General features: G+C 37.8%; 1 protein-coding gene across 3 annotated transcripts; it reads right to left on the bottom strand.

The window, feature by feature from the left end:
• Positions 1–4,343: 4,343 nt before the first annotated feature.
• TIAL1 (TIA1 cytotoxic granule associated RNA binding protein like 1) lies at positions 4,344–25,370 on the bottom strand. 3 transcript variants are annotated; one of them, XM_075717503.1, is made up of 12 exons: positions 25,318–25,370; positions 18,176–18,295; positions 14,668–14,758; positions 14,299–14,353; positions 13,901–13,988; positions 11,939–12,014; positions 8,633–8,741; positions 8,232–8,327; positions 8,062–8,146; positions 7,647–7,770; positions 7,022–7,161; positions 4,344–6,076 (listed from the first exon to the last, which is right to left on the bottom strand). In XM_075717503.1, exons 1-12 carry the CDS (start codon positions 25,344–25,346, stop codon positions 5,959–5,961), a joined length of 1,131 nt encoding a protein of 376 aa, XP_075573618.1. In that variant the 5' UTR covers positions 25,347–25,370; the 3' UTR covers positions 4,344–5,958. The 3 variants fall into 3 exon arrangements, with proteins under 3 accessions (XP_075573618.1, XP_075573615.1, XP_075573617.1); XM_075717500.1 differs by having other exon boundaries at positions 14,668–14,817; positions 18,199–18,295; XM_075717502.1 differs by having other exon boundaries at positions 14,668–14,766; positions 18,199–18,295; positions 25,318–25,369.
• Positions 25,371–25,477: the final 107 nt, after the last annotated feature.

The raw sequence follows: 25,477 nt of genomic DNA, 5'->3' as shown, positions 1-25,477 counted from the left end.
GTAATTTGCTCACTTCTGAAAAGACATTGAAAGACATTTCATGGACTGTCATATCCTTATTCCATGGAGTACATAAATCCAAGTAGAGGGCAAGGCTCATCTAGGAGTAATAGCCTAGAAATAGTCATATTTTATTTTTCTTAAAGTCTGTCTGAAATTAGCCACGTTTTTAGGTAATTAGCCACAAATACAACAGAAATTTCTCCTACAAAACCGTAGCACATACCTGTAAATGAAAGAAGCCCTAATTCACACTAAGATAGCAAGAGTTCAGAAAATAATGTCGGACCTCAGCCTTCTCTGAGTATTTGCACATACACAGGACAGATTTATTCTGTACAGAACACAACCTTTGCACTTAAAATAAGCAGCAAGGCATAAATGTTTCCACAGCATTTGACTGTACAACAGTGATCCGGTACGGCAGCATGTAACAGCAGCTCCAAGAGGTTGATTCCATCTTTACGGTCTAAGGTGTATTCGGGTAGCCTCCTTGTGCCTTCAGGTGCAAGTAAAACTCAAGCAGAAATGGTTCTACAAAGGTCTACTGCAAAATTAAATGGTCCTTTTAATAACTATGAGGGTTATTTTCCCTGCAGTCAGCACCCGAGTTGGAAAATTTGAGCTAAGCAATAAATTGTATCAATTGGTCTTTCTGATCATGCTTGATAATCCAGCATTAAGAGGAAACAAATCATTTGTGGAATGAAAAAGATCTGCTCTACTGAAAGGACCAAAGAAACCACAAAGAGCATTTGTCACGGAACAGCACCCCAATAATAATTCTCCATTTATTAAGGTCAAAGAACTAACTACCCAAATGGAGGACAGCGGCTTTCCATCTTCACCTGTGACATTTAAACTTCTGCAGAGTTGGCTCCAGTAAGTCAATTTCCGTCTAGGAAATGTAAGCATTATTCAGTGCTTCATGTGGTAGACTTGTGGTTCTTATTCAGTTCCTACCCACCCCTGCTCCAGAAATTATACATTTAAAAGAACAAAAGACAAACAATAGAATGCCAAGCTGAGAGGTCTAGATTAAACAAAGGTCTACAAATTCAGATGCTTAATGCAATTTGCTCCTTTAAGTTTTCTTTATTTGTTTAGTCAACTTTGGTATTCTAGCTTGGCTGTTTGATGTGCGTGTTTTCTCAGGAACCAAAAAGAAAATGGCCAAAGGTTATGTGTAATTTTAAATTGCTTGTAATTTCAAAGCAACGTTATTTTAAACAAGGAGATAAAGCAAGTTTGTGTCTGAATGGTCACAATCCTTTGGATGCTACCGGGGTATCTGCGTAAGCCTGTCACGATTTTAAACATCTTTGACAATATGACTTGGCACTGATGCTGCTGCATCATGCACGCTAGTCTGGTGTGCATACCACCTAGTCTCACCATTTTTCCCTTTCCTCCTCCTCCCTTCCCTGCAAGCAGCTGGGAAGGACAGCTGCCCAGTATCTGGGGTCAGTGAGAACCTGGGCCGTGCAAAGAATAGCAACTGATCCCATGTTTTCAAAGGGAAATATTCAAATGCTATCACCCATCGCTACAGAAAAGTCAGCTTACACTGAATTCTCTGACACACCTCCATTAAGTGTTTTTCTTCTAACAAAGCAATACCAACTATGCAACTCTGACAGCTTGAATACTAAGATAAAAGGTAAAGCCATGTTTCTTCCCACAGCGTATCAGGAATACTTTAATAACCACAGAAGATTCAGATCAGCTTCAATCAAAGCATGAGTGGCTGTGTATTTAAGCAAGAATTACTTGTATTGAAATAATCATTACTGATGTCAAATTAACTTTGAGTCGTTACCCTTTAAATGTGAGTGAGCAGAGCATGTCATTCACATCCATGATCTAGATCAGCAGACATCCCCAGAAAGATGACAGAATGGGTGTTCGCCCATCAACATAAAGTCCTGGGGATTTTTTTAAAGCAAAACATTCGGTAAACATTTCAGCATTTTCTTTGATTTGAAGTGATGGTAAAGGTGGTGGTGGGGTTTATCCGTATGATACTGAAAAACACAAATACCTTTTTAATGTTTTTTAAAAACAATCAACGGGATTCACGAAAAGTTGGCCAAAATGAAACACAGTGAAGACCTTCCCAGCAGCTATTGCCTTGCAGCTGCCTTTTTATGAACAGAAACATTACTGCCTAGTGAAACCCTTTAATCTACCGATGTTGAACAGGCACCACATGTATCAGAACAAACAAATTCTCACTCAGTTTCAAAAGAACAACTTCCTTTTGCTATTACAGCAGCAATCCAGATCCCAAACTGTATCTATACACAAGAATTCAAGCTGGAACAAGGCAGTTCTTTACAACCCCCATCCATTTCTTGGAAGCATACTGAATAAAAGATTGCCTGTATCTTGCAATGTAAGAACAGTGCAACAAAATCTTTTATTGCTGACCAGGAAACAGTTCCACGTGATTAAAACAAAGACTTGTGCCCTTGTTCAAAAACAGTCAGATAATTTAAGTAGTATCAGACACTAATCATGTCCATACAGTTTAAGTCTGCTTCCTTGTGTACAAACACAAGAAAAACAAATCACTAATTTTCTGCAAAACTAAGCCTTATTCACTGTGAGACTTTTTTGGCAAGTGAAATGAAGGAAATGGTTCGGATACAGTGAATAGCTCTCATGAAGTTATCTTAGTAAAGAAGAAGGTTCTCCAGGAAGAGCATGTCTGAAAACTGTTAACGAATATACACAAGGAGGCAGGACTGATGAAAAGCTACATGTAACCTTAGATTTACAGCCTCAGTACTGCAACTCTGCAAAATACAAAATGGGTTTGTACGAAAAGTTTTAAATAAAACATCTTTTACATGATTGCAAGTGCATAGTTTACAAGTTCAGCCTTATATGCCTGTTGTCAGTTTTACAGCAAAGAGGGACAACGTTTTGACAGATGACAATACAGGATAAGCCCTTTATCATGTTTCACTTTTATTGAACATTTTCTGCAAATGCAGATTACAACCTTGCTTCAGGTTGCACGCATTAACTTAAGCCATGATAAATCAGTACTTTTTCAAATCCAAAACCTAGTGGTAAGGGGTTAGGTAGTGGTTGATTTCTGTAGTTAGAGAAATTACAACAGTGTAACAGTCACTCAGTAAAAGCAGTATGATGCAAGAGGCTCTTTGGTGCCAAAAAATTGTCAGTGATGCATTTATGAACGCTACTGAGTAGAAAGCAATCCAAGTTACAACTCTTCCTCGCAGTGCTACAGAAACATTAAAGGACACTGGAGATTCCCATATCTTGAGCAGTCTGCGAAGAAATATCACCATTAAAGAAAAGCTGTATAAAAATCAATGACAAAATACTTAAATGAGAAAGTATATCCTATCTTTCATCCTGAAATACAGGTCAGGTACGGCCCAGCTCCACAGCAGGCATATTAAATAATCAGAATTAAGGTGATCTACACATTGAGACCTGAAAGATCACTGCCTTAATCTTACACCCATTTATATGGGCATTTATGTGGCAATGTACTTGCATCATCTAAATCTTCAGTAGCGCCTAAAGAACATACTGCTTACATACCAGCATGCATCCAGAACGTAGTCGTATGTCAAACACCTATGTAGAAACCCCACATCTCAAGTGAAGTCCAAGAAATCCTAAAGTAACTTGCAATTCAGATACCTACTGACTCATGATTTTTTTTTTTAAAAACCAGATTAAGTGTAACAAAAATGTGGACTTACTTGTGATTTTTTTCCCCAAACTACAATGTATAGGCCGATCCTCGCGTAGATATACACATATATACAAAATTTATAGAAAAACAAAAGTCCTGTAGACAATATTCCTAACTTGAGCGGAAAAACACTACGTATACCATAAAGGAGAAACAGAGATAAAGGGCCAATTCTGTCATCACAAGCACTTACGGTTCCACACTAACTTCAGTCATTATTGCATGCATTAGATGCCCAGAGTTACAAGTATCTCTGGGTACAGTTGAGCCAACTGACTAAATTGCTCTTCCAGTATATCTCACTTTCAACCTGATCAAGGTTTCAACCTGGTCAAGGTACTATTAAGCATGTCAAGTAGAAGAGGAGGAAAAAACCTCATGTGATTTGCTACAGCATTAAGTGTAGTTATTTGCACAACCTGGCTGGGTTTAACAAAACTGCAAGTTTCCATTTCAAAATCTATTCTAACTTGCAACACCTGCATGGCAAGAAACAGAAAAGAAAAAAATATGCAGCTTCTCAGACACTCATTTAGAACTATCATCTCTAAAATCAAACATTCTGTTTCTTTTAAAATGCAAGTTTGCTTCACTGAACTATCACTGCAAATCCTACTTTTTTTTTTTTTTTTTTTTACTTGTGCCTGCCTCAGGGTGTTTCAGTGTACAGCTGAAACATTTGCACCCCCTAGCTGTCACAGGTAAGACACAGTACTTATATCTAACTTACATTCATTTTCAACTTCAAATTTATTGAGGCAGTTTATATCAACGTATCCATAAAATAATTCAGAAATAACCCAAGTATACCATTTAAACATCTTCATGATTTATCCATTTACACACTCAGTACACAAACAACCCAGCCTCTGTACAGGTTCATCACATGCAAACCACCCATAAAGACAAAAACTTTAATTAAAAATAAGTCACAACTCAGTGTACTGTTTCAACTGCATCTCATTTACCAAATGGCACATTGAATATTCTCTAAAATAAGATGTTTTTAACAATCTTGTTAAAAAATTCTTGGGCAAAATATTTCTAGACTTAAAAAACATCAAGATTTTTCAAAACACTTAAGATACTATACAACTTATAATAACCTTGAAATAGGTTTACAAGGTTGTTAACCAAGGTATTTACATACCAAATAATGTAAAGCAAAAAATTCGTATTTCTAATGACCAAAAGGTGATGCATTAAAGATTTATGAAATTAAAATTAAGGCTCTTTGTTATAGTTCTTTATGTAACTTTACATAATAGCCAACTTTGGAAATGTCAGTCTTGCACATTCTTGTCAATCTACTGCATTTAAAGCAGTAGAGTATATTAAGTATTACTTTGAATAATTACATTGCTACTTCTATGTTTGAGCATGCTTTTGAAACACTGTAATTATGAAATATTTACAATGTGTAGCCTTCAAACTTTATGTAAAAGCGCAAGTATGACTGTCTGATTTGAATACAAACAACATACTTGCAAAAACGTTTTTACTTCTCAAAATTAAATGCAAATTACTACAGTCTTAATAAGCAAACCAGCTCTGTAAAGTTTTAACGTGTGCCTGAATGTGGACAGTAAAAGTTCTGTGAAATTACTCAGACAGTACTGTTTTTCATTTTAGACTGAGCTATTCTTTGTATCAGACTGTCTTCTTTAAGCATGTAGAAAAATTAAATATTTTTTAAAAAAATTATTCCAAGACCTACATACACTTTCTGAGCTACGCCCATAGGTTTCTTGAAAAATCAATACTGTCTAGCAGGTTGTAATGATTGGTCCACAGTTTATTTCAGGATGTGTGTTCAATTAAAAGCAACTTGCTGTTTTTCAACGTCATTTCTCTTAAAAAGCACAGTGATATAAAACACTGAAGACAGAACAAAAAAATGGAATGGTAACCTAAGGATCAAATTCATTAGCCATTTCTCCTACTATATCAAAATTTGTAGTCAGAATTGTCTTTATTGACTTTATTTTTAATTTTTGTACACAAAGAAAAACATGTTCATATCCATCATGAACAAAAACTTAAAAAGGCAGAACTAGAAGACATTTGTGTCCTTCACCAAAGCAAAGCTGTGCTAAAGGTTCCAAACATTTCCATTTTTAAAATAAATATTTTCTTTTTTCATTGTCTACATTCCAGTCTTCAGAATGTCACTGGAAACTGCAGCCTATCATGAAATACACACTTTTAAACAGAGTCCCAGCTCACTGCGTTTGGTAGCTTGCCATACCATATCCAGCTTGGTTAGGTATTACAGGAGCACCTTGTCCCTGGGCAGGTTGAGCACCAAATCCACCCATCCAGGCAGCAGATGGAGATTGGCTTAAAAAGAAACAGGATAGTTAAAAACAGGAAACGGAAAGAAAAAAAAAAGGAAAAATAATCACGCAAGCCAGTCAAGTTATTTACGAGACAACAGACTAAAAACAAGAACATAAAAACATATTTCCTACACTATTATTCATACCAAAATAGAACAATTCCTTCTTCTCTCTAAAGAGTGATTCAGGTTAAGTGCTACAACATGCGATTCTTGAAAATATCATAAGCTTTTTAAGAACAAAGAAAAAAAAGCCCCACAAACCTTGGGTACTAGTTGCATAGGACAACCGCCTCCAAGGGCATGTACACACGCAGGTGGCTGTAAGTCAACTTCAGTGATGGAGAAATGCAAAAAATTCCCAATGCCTACTTGGCATGAATACCAGTGATAGGTTTATCAGGGCTTAATATGTTTAATTGGCAAGAGATAATGAAGAATTACGTAAGCAAAGAAGTTACTTTAAAAGTATGTTCAAACAAGAAGTTGCTGTGAAGACTTCGGTCTTCAAGAGATCACGTATTAAAAGCCCACCCAAATTCTGAAGCTGCGCGAGTTAAAATGTCAGCATGTAGTTTCTTCTCTCCAGGGTTACGAGCCCGTTAGGCAGACAGCTGGGCTCCCTGGTTCAGACTCTCCAGTATTCACCACCTCAAGTCACAATCCAGAAAATTTTTAGGTATGGGAAAATATACCATCCGAAACTCTATCACAGAAGTCTTTGTGCCTTGAGTCTCAAAACACCCATACACATAAGATGTGTGATCGAGTCCAAGTCAGAGTGACTCACCCCATTATGTGGTCCATGGTAATCATTAAACATGAGCTTTAAGCACATAGGAGTCCACTTAAGGCTTGAAACCTTGTGCAATCCTTGAACCAAATAAGCCCAAAACTCAGATACAACATTCTTGGAATATTCTAAAAAATTAAATACAATTACTCACTCTACTCCAAAACCCTGTTGATTCCATGCTTGGCCATACATTCCGTATGATGGTACTTGCCAGCCATTAGCCATATATTGCCCGTACTGTTGTGGATTTCCATATACTTGGCTCCATTGCCCCCACTGACTGTAATCCACCTAAAGAGAGAATAATTCATAGTACTTCCGGTTCTAGAGATGGAGTATGTTCCTTTTGTGCTGCTAAAGACAATACTTTTGGCGTGCTCAATCACAGGGCTAAAACGAGCAATAATGAAATCAGAAAAATAAATAAGATATCGCTGTGACTTAATTAGGTCCTTGTACTGAAAAACATGTTTGTGTGTGTTTGAAACACCAAAGAATATTTGTTTGCATAGTCACCTAGTCTGCAGTATGTGAACTAGCAAGAATCAGAAGTACCTCAAAGTTTCTCCCTATCTTGAATCATATCCAGAAGACAGCAACAGATATTCCATCAAAATCAGTATCCCAATTTGATGAACAACTGGAACATAACTCAGACAGAACACGGAGTTTCGTAAGAACACTACCACAAAATTTAGCTATTATAACTGGGAAGGCATTACAGGTATATACACAATGGCTTTTGTGACACAATGAAGAGGTTAAAGTGCAGTTACCTGTTGGAAGTTTTTTGTCATATCAGGGGATTCTTTACCCCAATAACATTTAACAACATGTCCTTCAATTGTGGTTCCGTTAACTGAAACAATAGCATGTGCTGCACTTTCATGGGTTGAAAATCTAAAGAACATAAAAACAAACTAACGTTATGCTTTATAGTACTTTCACCTGACTGTTAAAAAACAGGGACTCCATACATACAGGAAATCCAGAGAAAAAGATCTGCTTTCACAGATATTCATCTTCTCAGGTAAAAACATTGGTGGCCACTTTTAAAAGTTCCAAATTTTTCTATGAACATATGGTGACAGCTTTTAATGTATCAGCAGAAGTTCAATCAAGTGAAGTTACAGAAAGATGAAACATTACTACATGAATAAAATCACATATTTTATTTTTCTCTGTCCATACCTGACAAATGAGTAACCTTTTTCTGGAAACACCCTTATTTCCATGATCTGTCCAAATGGTGAAAAAGTCTGTCTCATAAGTTGATCTACAACATACAATGTTTTTTAATTAGTAGCCATCTTTGTGTCCAAAAAGCTTCAAAAATAAAAAAGCAGTAAAACAAATCATACCTGTTAGCCCAGAGGCAATTCCTCCACAGTACACAGTGCAATTTTTTGGACTCGACTGATTTACTACATCTTCAAATCTCAATTGTTTTGTATTATCTATAAAGAGAGAAGGCTGGTTTTAAGCAGTAAGCTAACAGTAACCACAAAGTCCCAGATACTTACCTTGTACACAAGTATGAATTATACATTTAACAAGCACATCCAACGTTTTAAGACAGACCAGTAGTGCCACCACTACGTTGATACAATATACCAAAAAAAAAATCTATTCTTTAAGATCTGGAAGTCAAGCTAGAGATGTAATGAAGTGACATGATTTTGGCAACATTATGCTTTACTCCTCCACTGAACAGTGCCATGCAAGAGAGCAAACACAACACAGCATTACATGAAGGTCTTACTTTCTTGTGTACTTTTGGGGGCTGGCGGTTTCCGTGTTGCCCAGTTAGTTCTGATCTGACGGCCTCCCAACCACTGGCCTCCCATGTGTACAATAGCATTTTCTGCATCCTAAAGAGATTAAAATAAAGATTATAGCACATCTAAACCAGAAGTACGTACAAGTCTACTTCTAAGAAAGACTTGGTTGTCAGTTAATTCTGTAACAATGACAGTACTAAAAAGTATATGAAATTCTGAACAACCACAGCAAGCAGCCAAGAAAGAAGTAACATGAAGTCAATCTGTTACAGAGAAGGCCGTCTCAAGTGATTTGGTAAAACCTTCCTCCCACCCCATTTTCTACATGCAGGTTAGAAGCCAACTACAATCATACATATACTACCTTATACAAGCATCTGTATTGAGTATTTGAAGGCTGCCCCAAAAAGTACAAAAGCCATATAGCTGCCAGAAGCAATTACTGAAATAAAACAACTACATAAAAAAACCCAAACTGCTTTGCCGATTGACTGTATTAAAAATACAAAACACAAAAGTATATTTAATAGTAACAGATGACAAGTCAGGAAAGGCTTTTTAACCATCAAAATCCCTCACTGAAAAACTTCTCAGATGTAACCCAAGTAAAGTTTACACCATGCAGTACGTGTTTGCAAGACACTGTATAATAAGATCTGAATGTGTTTTGTCAGAATCTTAATAGGCACTCAACATAATAGGCCAAGTTTAGGTAGAAAAATCCTAAGTTCTGGGAAGGCTGAGTGGTAGCAACTAAGAAACTGTAATGCTGAGACACAAATAGACTGAGCGTGTAATTTTCCTTTTATTTATTATTTGCACACTCCCCTGTCCCATCCTCTCTTCTGCCCTCTGGAGGCATGCGATTTATGTCTGAGCACAGACTGCTTTGTAAGTTCTCTAAATATTAAAGTCATTGTACGAACACACACACATGCACAAGAGAGTCCATGGCCCATGGGGCTTAACTTCTTATCTTGAGCATGAATTAGAAGACAATCTTTAAGTTCACACTGTAAGCAGAAACATCTAGTAAGCAATGGGTAAGTTTGCTAACACTTGCAAAAGCAATTTTCCCACAACCTCTTTGAGAGAAGAGAGGCAGAGCTAATAGTACATTTGTTTGAAATGCTTTTCCAAGGGCACAAAGCTTAAGAAAGAAAACGCCAAGCACAAGGGACAAAGAGAACATGTGGGCAAGTTAAAGGTGAGCAGCTAGCATTGTCCTGCCTCGCGCTGAAGGCTTCCAGCTGTAACAGACTAGCCTCAAACTCAAATCACTCGGGACCTTGATCCTCTTAAGTTCTAATTACACAGTGCTCATTTTTAAGACAATAAATAATACAAAAAAGAAATTATGAGAGATGACCAATAACAGGGGAGAGGAGGGGAGGCAAATGAAACACCAAAACAAACAAACTTATTCAAATACCCTCGCTCCCAAAACATAATGAGTAAGTTACAAACTGACTAGGAAAGGAAACTAGCTCTAATAAATCTTGCTGCCAGTCTTGAGGATCATAGCTATGACAAAATCAGAACAGAGCCATGCCGTAACTGTTCCAGTTCAATGTACGAGCTTAATTTTCTCGTAACAGGTGCGCATTAAGACCTCAGGCTGGAGTACCTGAAGCCTGGGAACATATCCCACTTTCCCAAATCTAGCAGGATGACAAGAAATTCTAAAAAACAGGCCTTGAACTACCGGCTCAGGATGGTTGTGCCATAACCATATAGGTGCAGCTGCTGTTTGAATGAACAGCAATCAGGACATAAATTTTAGAAGTACTTTTTAGTATTACATTTAGAATTAATCCATTAATTTTGCAGAATGAATACAGATTTTTAATTGGAGTTTTTACGGCTCAGTCTTAAAAGAATCCAGTAACTTGTATTCCATATGACTGTTACAACATTTCCCCTACGGTCACAGAAACTGAACACAACCATATGGTAAGGGAAGAGGGGTACAAGGAAATAAGACATCTATTCCTCGTGTCTATTTCAGCTGCAACACAAAATAAATGAAGTGTAAGTGGAAAAATACACTAAATCAAGGCACTGAAATTGTAGTATCTTATGGCATTTGTAAATCTGAAGAAAAAAATTCCAACTTTTTCTTCCAAGTAAGATTCAGCCCCAGATAACTGTTCCAGAAGATAGAAAAAGTCCTGACATGCAGAACTTCTGACCACACAAACAGGCTTTTATGCCCCAAATCCTTAACTGTGTGTGTTTTTACTATGCAAAATATTTAAGGAAAAAGGTTTACACAGTTTCCCCATGTTGTCCTACACATACCTCTAAACACATACAGCTCAATTTTCCAAATAATTTTCACAAATTTCTCACGCTGTCAAACTTTTATTTAACTTCCAAATTAGCAAAATCATTTGTTGAGTCAATTGTACTGTTACAAACGGCAGGGCATAGCACTATTTTTATCACTACTATTACTGATTAAATTCTACAAATAACATCTTTAATATCTGTATCATAAAGGGATACCAGTCACTCGTCGGAAGAATTTTTTCCTAAGCATACGTAACATTATCCGTTATGTAACACCGTCCAACACAAAACCAAGAACAACCCTCAGTTTTAAAATATGCATAAGGAAAGCGCTTTAGAAGTACACCATCAACTCTTAGCTGCAAAGCAATTGCTCAATACAAAGAACCATTTTGGATTTCAAAGTGTTCTAACAACTCAAGCAAAGGACCAGCCAAGACCTTTAGTGAGATGCAGAGCCCAGGCAAATAAACCCAGCCACACTTCAGCGTGAGACCCGTGGTAGCATTAGATCCGCAGAAAGACTGAGCTTCGGCACGAACCTAAACCCGGCAAACAGGAACCCTGCTGCGCAGCGTGGCACTGCGCTCCGCAGGACGCCGTTTTGCAGGGGCTCCTACCTTACGCGGTGCCTCAGCTAAGAGACCCAACGCACTGCTGGTCGGACCAGGCACCCAACTCGCTGTAGGAGAGGTGGTTCCACAGACTCAGCTGAACTACCCTAATGCGCCCAAACAAGCTTTCCATGTTCAGGAATCTTCCTTCACAACGTTCTCCAATCTTTTTTCGCAATGGTCTCATAGCATCACTGTCATCTGAATTGTTTCAACCCTTAACCATAAATAATGGGCGCTTCTGACGAAAGTAAATTTGTCCTGCACACGCAAATTTATTTCCCTTGGGGAAGTCCGATACATAGTGAATATACAAACAAAGAGGCAAAAGTAGAAGTGGGAAATAGGCAATTATTTTAAATCCACACTGCGATTACTCACCAGTTTGTTATAAAAAGATACAAAACCATAGCCTTTTGACTTTCCAGTTGCCATATCTTTAACTACCCGTGCATCCCTGTGAAAAGAAGCACAGCTATATGAGGGTAATAGTAATAACCTGCAAAATAAAAACTAAAAGGAACCACACACACTGTATTGTGAGCATAATTTTTTCTTATAAATTCAGTTAGCCCTAAAACTACAGTCATTCCTGAACTCTCCCTATTGCTTCTTTACCTGTTAGAAAAAAGCAGTAGGACAAAAAAAATAACATGTAATAAACATGCAACCTATCCACATAACCTATACTGGCTAAAACTAGAATGTTCAAATTTGAAGTATAAGAGAAACAAAGTTTCCTTTTCTAATATTCTATTGGCTAGGGTCCTCTAAGGTTTACTGTTCTATAAATTACTGTAACAATTCTATCTAATTTACCATGCATTTTCTAAATAGTTAAATGTCTTCTGCCTAGTGATACAAAATATATGAAATATTAAAAAAATCGAAAAAGAGGAAAAAATAGGAATTAAAAGGCATACATGGCCTGTTAACAGATTTCTTTATTTTTCTTGGTCAATTCTCTACCATCATTTTGGAGTTTGGGTAGCTGTAAATTTTGAAAAATTGACATTTTCAGAAATTTAAGAAAGGAGAATAAAACTAACAACAATGCTAAGCACACCAGTACGAAAACAACAAATTTACACAGAAATTTTAGTGAGTAAGTTAAAATGATTGGAAATATAGAACTGCACTGAATATAGAATGTTAAAATGTAAATACTAAAATATGTATATATAAATAATGTATAATAAGAATAAATAGAAATGAGAAAAAATCTACAACTGAGTTCCAGTGTGCACAGTTCCTTGCAGTTAGCCTTCAAGATCCTGTCCATTCTTATGAGCAATTCTGCAAAATAACCAGAATGCTATTACTTTTAATTGTGACTTGGACTTTAGAAAAACTGCAGGTCTCAGGTATAAATATAGATTGAGAAACAGAAACCTGAATTATTCTCTTTAAATTGATTTTTAAAACAGTATTACTTACCACATTAAGAGACAAAAAGCAAAGTAAACAAAATAGCAGAGGTAAGAAATAAGATTTACGATTCATTTAAAAATATGCGTACAGAACAAGAGAAAAATAAGAATTTTGTTCTTAGAAATATATTCCTGTAAAGTAGTACAAAAACGTTCATGTACAACTTCAAAATATTTTTACAAAGATAAACTCATAGAACATTAACTGACTTTTTTTGTAGCAGTACTCTCAAGGATTCTTTTAATGTTAAATATGTACAATTAAAACACCAGGTGATTTAGTATCACCTGAGTTATCTATGAGAAGTTTAAAGAAACATTCTCTTAACTGGCAGAAATGTGCACATATTGTAAATCCACCATTCTTTCATTTAAATATTATAATCTTAATTCATCCCCTGTTATCAACCGAAAAAGTAGATTTCATTCTCATAAATATTAGCTTTTTTCAAAACGTTCACAAGTTATTCAATTAACTGCTTCATGAAATTATATTCTAATTGCCCAGTTTTCTATACTGCCTATGAAATGCAGTATGAACACATACAAAATACACTGAGGATGCAACATACACCACTTGTCAAGTCACTATTCTGTACACATTCTGAACAACAAAAAGTCACACTTAGGAACAGTAATTAAATTTTAATAAAAAGTTGAATGACATTAGCATATAGATTAGGTTAAAAGCACATTGCTTTCAGCAAAACCGTAGCACAATTACATTACTGTATTTACAATCATGACAGATACCGAGATGAAACAATAACCCCTCTTTACTGCCCACCCAACATAAGGAAATTAACATCAGAAAAATTATCTAAAAAGATGAGAAATAACATTTCAACCCAGAAACAAATTTTCACTGTCATACTTTCTAACTGATATTGGAAATGTTTACGATGATACTTACGATATTTTACCAAAAGGAGCAAATGCTGACTTGATGTCTTCTGTTGTTATTTCTGGACTTAAATCCCCAACGAACACATGGAAGTGATCTGAAAATAAATAATTTACTAATCAAATATTTAACTGCTATCTAAAATTTCAACTCCTCAGAAAGTGATGCTCTGCACACAGCACTGGGAACCAGGAACGCCCAGGATTCCATTTGATGAGCAGCAGCAATTTAATCTGTCCACTCCAGTTTCCCCAGTTGTAAAGCAGAAACAGAAGAATTAGTTTGCAAAATTCTATTAAACACAAGATAGGAAGGAGAAAAGTTATGTTTAAATGCATTTATGACAACTTATTACCACGTGGTGAAGTATTTGTGTAGAAGTTATACTGTGGCATTACTTTACTTACTGGATGTATCTTTTTTCTGGCTACTTGGTGTTGTTGCCCAGTTTACTTTGACCTCCTGAAAACAAGTATAAGATTTAGTATAAATTCACAAAATTCTTACATTTTATAAGTTCATTCAAGGGTGGGTTACAACTGTCAATGTTTACAAATCATCATTCAATATAAAATGCTGTAGTAATTAGAACATCACAAACAATATGTTTCATAAACAAGACTTACTTTTTTTAAAATAAGTATTTTTAAAATATTATTCTAACAATACTGACCCTTGGTAAAGATCTTCAACAAAATGAATGCCCCACAGTTTTGTTAATATTTTTACACAAACCTATAGTCCTTAAATCTAAGATTACAACGTAAGCAACTTACCTTTCCCAAAATTTTTCTCCCATTCATAGCAGCTAATGCAGCAGCTGCATCTCTGTGTTCATAAAATTCCACAAAGCAATAAGGGTCATTGCTTGTATGCTGCAAAACAGAAAATCCAACAGAAGAGTTGACCCTTCTGCTATCGGGTTGCTGAGAAGAAAATCCAGGAAAATATATTACTTATAGCTAGAAACTTTAAGAATGATTTGCATCAGATTTATGAAATAGCCTTTGACATTACACTTAAATGCAAGAATTATTAAGATGGACTTTTTATTAAAGGTCTAGCAATTTCTGAAGTATAGTTTACTTTGTACGAGGGCTCAGTACTTTAAGTTTACTAAACTAAAAATAATTCAACTACCAGAAAAGTGATCTGCAGACTGGATGGAAGTGGGGGAAAAAAGGGGAAGAACAGAGAGAAGAACAAAAATGGTCTTCTGCTTCATATATAGACACTCAAAGCTTGAAAGGTTTGTTCCCCAGATACATTTTCGCCAATTTTCTCTCTCCTACTTAAGAAGTCCCTCCTTTTATTTGCCTGACAAATCACTAGCAGACAGCAACGTAGAAGTTGAATATTTTCAGTCTCAAGTGAAAAATGTTATACCCAGCAACTGGGAAATATCCTTTTAAAATAAGGGCTCAAACAGTTTGACTGAGGGAGAAAGATATTAATCAATAGATTGTCACTCTTGTTAAAACTTGGGTATAACCGGTTTTTGTAGGATGGCCTATTGAATCACCTTTAAAAATACTAACTGACAAACAAAGCTCACTGAAGTATTAAATGTACCAGAGTATTAAGTGCAAAGACTGTATAAGTTTTCAGAAAAGTTCATCAAGTGGAAATGATGATTAGAATGCCAACTTTAACATCGGATTTAATCTGCCTAAAAGATGTCATGAGTACAAAAACCAGAGCCTTACACCAAAATACCTGCATTAACTACTCTGCATGTACAGGGACCAAAAGATGATAAACAGCAATATTAAAATAAAATTATTTCTTGCATGGACAGGAAAGAGTCTAGCACGTAAAGAAACTGCTTCGGCACCAGTGTTCTTGCATATCAACCTCCCCCAGTGTCAGAGAGAGTATAGCTCTAACACAAGTTAAGAGTAGGCCTTTACCAGTTTTACGATTTAACTTCTGAAAATTCATGTACACTCATATGGACAAAGAAATCCCGATTCTGCCCTGTAAAACTGGATTGTACATCTTCAAACACAGTTCTGCCTTCACCTGAACAAGGGAAGCTATTAAGATCTAACAGCTGAACTGATCACAAGGCCTTTATATACCTAAAATGATAAAGTGGTCTGAAGTCATCCTTCTAAACACTGTCAGTACTAGGTGTCTCTAACTGATGCAAAGTGAACTGACGAAAGAAAATACACCTGAGATCATAAAAACAGAGTTTAAGTCACAACAGCCATGAAGTGCTCCAAAAGCACATTCACCCCAGATGCCCCACCATAGTAAGCCTTAATTCACCCCTCTTCCCACACTACCTTCCTGCTGCAATGAAAACAAGGTTTGGGAAACCCATTTAAGGCCTTAGCAGATTTAGTGCTGTTTATGCTTCAACTAAAGTGCAATTTTACTTTTATATGGGGCAGTATGGGGTGGGGTGTCTTTTTTCGCACTAAGAACTTGTCTGAACACGGGAAGAGCCCCTTTTGCAGATGCCCAGATCTTTAGGTGTTCAAGATACCTGTAAATGCTAGCCACACCATCCCTCTGAGTATTATATAACCCCAAAATAAACACTCGAAATCTCTAAACACTTGACACGTTCATGTCACATATTCTACAAAGGAAAAAGAGAGTGAGCAAACAGTTGATACACCTAGCTAAAGGTGGTGGTGGGGAAATCACGAAAGGAAAACATTCAGGTATAAACTTGACTGATGGCGGTAAGAACAATGGACAGGTAAGAACCACGGACAGGTAAGAACCACTTAAATGTAACTCGGTGCCTATGAAGAGTCTACACAACACACTGACTGGAAGGAGGGACAATACGGACAGGTACTTTGCAGTTAAAAGCGCTGTAGTTGCAGGCCAGTTCCAGCCTAGAACCCAACCTGCACCTGCTGACTGCTTGGTGACAGGTGCTAAGGTCAGCCCAGTGCGTTCACCTCTGTACGACTGAATATAGCCGCGAGTAGCTTTCTGGTTATCTACTTACTTCATAAAGATGTCTCACTTGTTATTTCTATGGTTATGTAAAATCTTAAAACCACAAAGCCTAAATCAAGGTAAAATGACTGGCGGAATTCCTCATCTGGTTCTCAGGAAGCAGAACTGCTGCTAACATCTCTCAATCAGCTGGAGCAGCAGTACCTTATTTCTGAAGACTGTATGACAATCAAAACTGTTTCTTCAGAGAAAAACCTAACTGCGCTCTGTTACGCTTCGGTTTAGTTATCTTTCTTCAAAAACCTTATAGAAAATGTGGTGGAGCTCTTATCTTCACTAAAAAGATTTATTAAAGTGCCACGTGGGAAATTATTAGTTAAGACAAAGATGAGAGTGATTAAACAAGCATCAGGTGGATAATAAGCAGCAAAAACAAAAAAAGCAGTGTGTGACATTGAAAGGAAAAGAAGACCAGAGGAGTTACTAGCAGCGTTCCTAAAGAAGTCTAGTCGCAAGAGTTGCCTTTTAATATGTTCATTAACAATCTTGACAAAAAAATAATGTGATTGTAGTCAGGAAATCCATAATTGTAAGTTAGCATGAACCATAAGAAGTAGTAAAAAGTAAGAAGAGCATACAGAAACCAAGTTGAAGAACCAAAGATTAAGCCTAGCAAAAGTTCCGTTTAGTCCCTGCCTGCTTGAAGCATATCAGTTGTAAATGCATAAGGAAGGAAAAACATTAGGGACTGAGAAGCTGCCTAGGATGTGTCAACAAGAACACAGAAATGGCTACCAACCCTAAACGTATCAGAGTATTTACAACGGAGAGAAGAGATTATTAATACTTACCAAAAATTTGTACAAAAGACCTTATCTGGAACACTATGGAAATTTTGTCACTTTGTTTCATGAAAAAATTAATTTAAGAACAGACAGGTGCAGACAAAAGCTATTCGTGCTGGCACAGAAGCAGCTCAGGAAGAGCAAAACTTATTTTGAAGGATTTTTTACTTTTCATCCATAGTGAAGAAGCATTTATTTGAGATGGAAAAGAATTACTAAGGCTCATGTTCAAATAAAGTGAAAAATGTACAAAATAGCCATGAACAACACTTAAAACAGTAAGGCTTCTGATCATCAGAACAACGTGGTTCTAAAAAGAGGGGCTAAGAGTCTTTTAAATAAAGTGGAATCTCATCATCAGCTAGTAAAAGGTACATCAGGGCTACAGGCAAAAGTACAGGACTGTACACACCACCAGGTCTCTTCCGCAAAAAGTTACCCCCAAAGCCAAACACAGTCAACGTAAAAAAAGTTTTATTTTGTACAACTTTATCCTTAGCTACATTACATTTGCTACCCCCAGGATGTGGAAGGCCTTACCTCTGTTATCATTTTACAGCTTTTGCATGGTCCAATCTGGCTGAATAACTGAAGTATAAGAACTTCAGTCACATCTCTGGAGAGGTTTCCTACATAGCTACACAAGGAAACAAAAAACCAACATTTTAAACCAGAATTTTTCATCTTTTCAAATCTAATTACGATTTTAAAATCTTAAATGACTATGAAAAATCTCCCTTTAAATAACCCAGGTATCTTAAAGACAGTATTTACAAGTTATTTCATGATATAGTTTTAATGCAGCATTCATGTGGTTTCTAAATTATAAAGTTGGCCTCACAACTGAGAGCATGAAGCTTGATTCAGACATAATACTGGACACCAATATCTAGTGTCAATCGTTTCTGTGGCAAAGAAATGTCAAAAGTAAGAAGAACATTGCTCAAGAATGTTGGGTAGAACAAGTAACCAACTGGGTAAAGATGTTTTAAGTTTCACTTCCCACTGAGCATCTAATCAAGACTACTTCTGAATTTGGGTATGAACCCACATCTAACTCCTATTAGTTCAGTAGTAGCTATCGGACATAAATTGTGCTGCCTTGCAAGCGACCAACTCAATTTTTCTGTTTTCCTGAACATTCGGAAAAACAGCCCAGCCCGCTCACCAATAGGCAGGGCAATTTATGCAGCATTATGCCGTAGGAACGCTCCGCACAGCATCTATCTCAACAGCTAGCACCTCTGTAAAACTCCCTCAAATTTTGGCAGTGTTATTTTAATATCATCCATACTTCCTGTTTTTTTTATTTATAAAACCTTAGAAATAATTCCAAGTTTTGAAATACCTATCAAGTTTAGATAGAGTCCTAGATTTACCCAGATAGCCAGAAATCCAATAGCAGAGTTTTAGAACTACTTCTAGATACTCTGCTACATTTTACAGTCACAAAAAGTAAAACCAGGTCAGAGAGATGGCTGAGAAAGAGTCATGCAAGCAAAACAATTATTAAAAAAAAGTGACTAATTTGTAAACAAAGTGATCAGTTAAGAGAAAGGCTTGTCACAGCAACAGAACTCAAAAATCAGCACAGGGACATTCGTTATCTTTACAGGTAAGCCTGTCAGGACATAAAGTATTCAAATGCAACCAATAACATGAGCAGAACTTTTGTGATTCAGCTGTTGAAACAATATACTTTTTATTAATTTTACTCTGATTTATTATAGAATGTCATAATACAGTAAACTAAAGGCAGTCTGAGCTGTTAATACACTTCAGTGAGCATAAATGTGAACGACCATTTCTTAGTCTATGCATACGCCAAATTCTTTTGAGTACAGCAATTTAGGTGCGCACTTCTTTTGCTTAGTGGGCATCCCTTTAAAAATTTTGAAAAGCAATTTCTGTGTTTGGCAACTGGTCTTTCATCTAGCTTCAGCAAAAATTTAAATGGACATTGTTTTCATCTGAACACCACACAATGATATCAACAGATTTTTGTTTTATGTTGTTATTCTTTCAATATGAAACCGTTCTGCACTTTTTCAGTCAGGACTTAAATGCTACACAAGATCCAGAACGAGTTTCTTAGATATCACATCACCTGAATACAGAAACATCCCTTAAAAGCTTTCATGTACTCGTTACTTTCTTACTAAATAAGTATGAATTAACAGAAGTCATTAATAGAAGCTACATTTGCAGCCTGCATTGTTATGAAGCATTTCAGTAAAGAAGTTTAAAACTGCAGAATTCTGTAAGACCTATTACAGGGCAAATTGCCCATCTCATTGACTTTTCACTTCTCTATTCTGAAAACTCAGCAGTTAAACATTTATCCACACCTTCTTTCTGAAACCTTCACTAAATTTTTGTTAATCATTCACCAAGATTAAATTGTAAATTGCTAATAGTGTTAAATGGAAATATTAACCTTTGCAGATACTACTAAAATCAGATGGAAAAATACAATTACCAGTAGGAATTCCCACATAAAGTGTCAGTACTGCTGTGAACTTATTACTAGTACTTGTTTCCTTTTATGTTGTAGAACAGTATTAGTTAACACCATGCCTTAACAGCATACTAATATAAGCATCTGTACAGCAGCACTGACATGGAATTAAATACAGTGAAGTCCTATTAACATTATTTCTACTGCAAAATAAGATACAGCAAGGAGTACAATTAACACTGTAGAAAAACAAAATCTTAGCCTCTTCTGCATAATATTAATATGGATTTTGGAAATACCAAGAACTCCGAAAAGCAATCTGAAGAATTCCTCTTGGTCTGACAAAAGAGCCAGGAAAACCCATTCCTTAAAAATCTATTCAATTAAGGTAAGATAAGTTACACTAACTGCTAGAAGAGATACTAGGTGGTTTTCCAATACCACTATGTCTTCATCAAGATAGCTGTGATTGAGAATGTTGCATCATACACTTCAGCTATGAAACAGGTTGCCTCTTCACAAAAATCAGCAGCATAATTCTGGACCACCCGATTACTAGATTCAAACAGGATGTAAAGTCCTAATGGTCCATTAATTCTCTAAATGTATATGATAAATACTGCCTTGATGTTTAATATTACCACAGTCAGAAGGCATTAATACCTTTCACAAGTTGCTAACACTCCGAAACTTGAATAATACACAGGCTGAGAATACTTCAGAATAAAAGGTTCATGTAACAAGGACAACATTCACAGAGACCCAAATCTCTTGAACTGCATGTAAAATACGGGAATACAAACCTCTACAAATTTGAAACAATACACTAAAAAATAAGACTTGATAGTTACTTTCATGTCTTTAAGTAAAGCAGGTTGCAGTAACATTACCTCCTTTAGTACAGTTAAAGATGACAAAAAAAAATACAAGCAAACATCTTCAGTGTACAATGTCTGAACGCTATATAACTAAGGAAAGAAATATATTCAACACATTAGGAACAGAAACCTTACCTTTCTGGAAACACGAAACTTTCCTCAGCTGATGCTAATCACCCGCCACACATCTCCAGCCTATTGGTGCACCCAGTTTTCCCCCTTCTAGCTTTCTAGCATTTATAGATGATATAACATAACATAGTATTTTCTATTCTACTTTATGAAATCAAAATAAGGAGAACCACACCGAAAGAAAACATATGGCTTTTAACATGCTGTTGCATGGTATTTCAATCTTTTTGGTTTGTTACATTCTAGAGGATATATTATTCAAACTTTTTAAAAATTATAAAACCCAACAGAGAAGAAGCACTTACTATACTTTTATAGGCTGTTGTCTCGGTTAATGTGACAGGGCAGCAAAAGTTGTGGCTTTTTGCATACAGGCAATAGTGTTTGTTCCCTTCTGCAAGTTTGAAGCACTTAAATACCAATTAATAAGCACATACAAAAAAAAAACCCAAACCATATATATATATATATATACACCTCCTGATACAAATTTCTATATATTACACTTTTGAATGCTGCTGACAACACAAAGAATAAGAAACTGTATTTGAAATTCAGAGATCTTGTAAAATTATCTAAAGAATAAAAGAAGCACATATCAGCAAGTAATGAGTTTTAGAATTAAACGCTTTGGCTTGAACAGAAAAATCCTCTCTGTGAAGGTAATCAGGTTGTCATTGTTTCCTAGACAGGTAAGGAAGAAAAGTACATTTACAGTTGCTACTTTTAGGTCCACAAAACTCCCCTACATACTACTCGAAGGACAGATAGTAAATATGTTTTCACACTTACACAGACAACATGCAAGAAATGGCAGATTCCACATTTAAATGAAGAAAGTATGATAAGCAATAAGGTAACTGATGTGCTGAAAAGCCCATAGATATTCTAGTAGCATCTCTGCCTAGTGCTAGTGAGCTACTGGAAATAAAATGATACCAAGAAAAATCCTCCCTGTAGACTCCACTAGCAGACAATAACTCCTCTACAAGAGAGCTGAACTGAAAGGAAGTGTAAGAGAAGTGAATCCAGCTCCTGATTCACGGAAGTCTTACTTCTGCACCCCATCCAGATTCCACGACACTTGGAATATACCATGGCAAGGCTAATGGTACAACTTGTAGGTATTCAGTGACTATCACTGAGAACAACATGACAAATTTGGAACTTTTCTTCTGGTTATCAGTGACAGCCTATAACATTAGCAACATATTAGGTTTCTGATAGCTTAGTTTCCACCTTAAAGTAGAAAAAGGACTCTCAATACAGCTTCTGATGGAAGGAGATCCAACAGTATTCACAGAAAAGAGAGCTTTCAAGTGTTCTATTAAAAAAAAAAAAAAAAATCAGAACCCCACAGCTCATTTTAGGACCAGCTTAAGAAATTCCACGTTGTGAATTTTCTGTATCGCATTTGAATTGAGGGGTGTGACAAATCCTACAAAAATGCCCCCCTTTCTCAAGTTATCTTCAAATTGTTCAGAACAGTAAGGAAAACTTTTTGGCAGAAAATATTGAACGTTACTCTTCACATTTCTGTGAAGGCCTACTAGTTATGAAATGTGAGAAATAAAAATGCAAATGGTGTCTGTTTTCTATATTAAGCCTCAGAAAATATTTTGAATTCTTAGAGGTTCATGACTGACCTATCATGACTGAAACAACGTTAACAGCCCTGTACGTACTGCAAATGGAAACAATTATTATTCTTGAGATATTTAAGATGGACATAAATGTTAGCTGAACAGTGGTTAGGTGGGTTTTTCTTTTTATAATTAAAAAAATTGCTTGCAAGTGTTAAAAAGCTCCTCACTAACCTAGAGGTTTAGTTTTTCTTTCCTGAAGGAATAAATGAAATACATCCATGAAAAGATATTCAGACAATATCACTTAAACTATCAACCAAGTGCCTTTGCACATGGTCAGCTAGCTAAGGAACCAATCTGTTCTTCACTTTTTTTACCCCCTGTAAAAACAAACAAACAAAACCAGAGTTCAACTAACAATATTACTAGTTGTTCTTGTGGGGCAGTGAGCTTTATTTAGATGTGAGAGCATAACTGCTCTACATGAAAAGTATTACCCAGGATAATAATCTTTAAAACACAGCTTGCAATTCCAAATTTAAACGTATTTCAGATAAACGTAGGGACAAGAGAGAGATGTAAGAAATGCTACAGCAGAATTTTTGTCTTCTATGAAAAAAAGCCCTCAAATAATTACAGGAAAGTAACCCTATTACAGGAAAGTAACCCTACATGACTGTGGTTACTACAAAACTACTAGGAAATGAGTGTATATGCTGTTTATTAGTTTGACAAATTAAACAGTCACATGTGTGAAGTAAAAGATCTTGGGCAGCTGTAGAGATGCTATTTCAGACATCTTAGTACAAATGTAATTTTTTTCTTGTCAGCGACTATGGGCTAAGTCAGGTCATCGATGGATGTGTTAGTAAGAAGAACCCACTCCCAGTGTGGTACCAAAACTTGTTAGTGGTAAAAGAACATCTTAAAACTTAGTCTAGATACAAAAGAACACAACACTTATTTCAAAAAAAGAGGAGCCAATCAGGAAGAGAGGAACCTTGAAAATAAAAATGAGTAAAACGCTGCATACCTTTGCCCTTTTCCCTCCTCTCATTCTAAAGCAACACTCTGAAAACGACATCTGCTATCCAGGCCAAACAAACTCAGACCATAGCTAGTCAACACAAAAAGCATTGAAGATATGCTTATTCAAACTATGCATCTCAGGGAGCAAGGACTAAGTACTTACACTACCCCACAAACAAGTTGAAAGAACTTCTGCAGACACAGGAAGGAGAAAAAACACAAATTGCCTTGAAAAGCCTTAAATGCCAAGTCATCATTTTGGTAGTGGAAACAAACTAAAACAACTCAGAGGTATTTTACTCTGTTTCAGTAGTTTCTTTAAAGTGGCCTTCAATCCAAATTATCTTTGAAAGACTTTCTGAAGGCTGCTGTCCCAAAAACTAATAGAGAAGGATTTCATTTGCACTGTCTGGAGCTGTGTTTCTCATATGGGCAGCCTGAACGTTGTACTATGAGACCGCCTTTCTTATACGGACAGCCCGACCACTGTACTGTTCATGCAGCACGTAACGCCCTTTGGCAACTGGAAACTGAAAATCTATGAACTAGTTAAAATAATCAACAACAGAATTATGCGCTCGCGAGTGCCTAACCATTTATACTCGCACCCCTCATGTAAGTCAATAGGACAAAGAAAACCCATCAAAACCATACCTGCGGAGTTGAAAAGAACTCAACCGCAAAAAAAAAAAAAAAAAAAAAAAAAAAAGCTCGAATTTATATTTTTTAAACAGAAAACAGATGACAGCCACCAATTGATTAAACACTGCCTAGAGAGACACGGCCAACACATAGTTATTGCTTTTGCCAGGGCCCAAGAGACTGTTATTGAACCACACTGTAAAATACTGGAGGGAAAAGCAATTTTTCCTACCCTGCCCGCTACAGAGAGCCTGGTTTTACGGCGTTTCCCCATCCCACCCGCCGCAGGGAGAACACAAAGAACTTTCCTACCGCCGGGACCGCTGCGAAGGGGGGAACCCGAGGCCGGGCGAGCCGGCCCGCTCCCCCCGCCGCCGGCCCCGGGAGAGCCGTGTGCCCGCAGGCCCCGGCCGCGGACCCGGCTCAGCCCGCGTCCCCTCGCCGCCGGCAGCTCCGCTTTTCCCCCGCTTTCGCCCGGAATCCGGCGCAGCGCCGAGCCTGCGCTCCCCCCGGCTCCGCGGCTGGCAGCCGCGCTCCCCCGCGCCGCCCGCTCCTCTCCCCGCCGCTCCTCGGCCGACACCCGCTCCCCCTCGCCGCGGCCAGCGCCGGACCCCGCTCCCCAGCCCGCCCGCCCTCCTCAAGCGCCCCCCGCTCCGCTCCCGCCCGCCGCCTCCCCCCGCTCCCCCGGGACCCCCGCGCCCCCCCCCCCCCCCCCCCCCCCCCCCGGCCCCGCTCCCGCCCGGCCGCGCCTCCCCGCCCCCACCGCGGCCCGGCCACGCACGCCTCCGGCAGCGCATCCCCCTCCCCGCCTCGCCCCGCCGCCGGCCCGGCCCTCTCCGCCCCTCTCCGCCCAGGGCCCGCCGGGGCTCGCTCCCCACCCCCGGAGCCCCCCCCCCCGGCCCCGCGGCTCCCCCGCCGTCCCCTCCCCACTCACAGGGTCCTGGGCTGCCCGTCGTCTTCCATAATGGTGGGCGAGCGCCGCTCTCAGCCGCACCCGGGGGCAGCGCCGGAGGGGGGGCTCCGCCGCGCAGGGAGGCGAAGGGAAGGTGAGGGTGAGGGCCCCGGCTCCCCCCGCTCCGTCTCGCCCCCTCGCC

The sequence above is a fragment of the Pelecanus crispus genome, chromosome 10 (assembly GCF_030463565.1).
Source record: "Pelecanus crispus isolate bPelCri1 chromosome 10, bPelCri1.pri, whole genome shotgun sequence".
NCBI lineage: Eukaryota > Metazoa > Chordata > Aves > Pelecaniformes > Pelecanidae > Pelecanus > Pelecanus crispus.
The sequence above is the reverse complement of the archived record's forward strand: the minus strand, read 5'-3'. Positions and strand labels throughout refer to the sequence as shown.

What these genes read in the sequence shown, in the direction of transcription:
- TIAL1 (XM_075717500.1), bottom strand. Translation starts at nt 25,346, where the DNA reads ATGGAAGACGACGGGCAGCCCAGGACCCT. An exon ending in GACGGGCAGCCCAGGACCCT is followed by an intron (nt 18,296 to 25,317) that starts GTGAGTGGGGAG and finishes TTCCTTGTGTAG; the next exon opens with CTATGTAGGAAACCTCTCCA. An exon ending in AATTGCCTCTGGGCTAACAG is followed by an intron (nt 8,147 to 8,231) that starts GTATGATTTGTT and finishes TGTATGTTGTAG; the next exon opens with ATCAACTTATGAGACAGACT.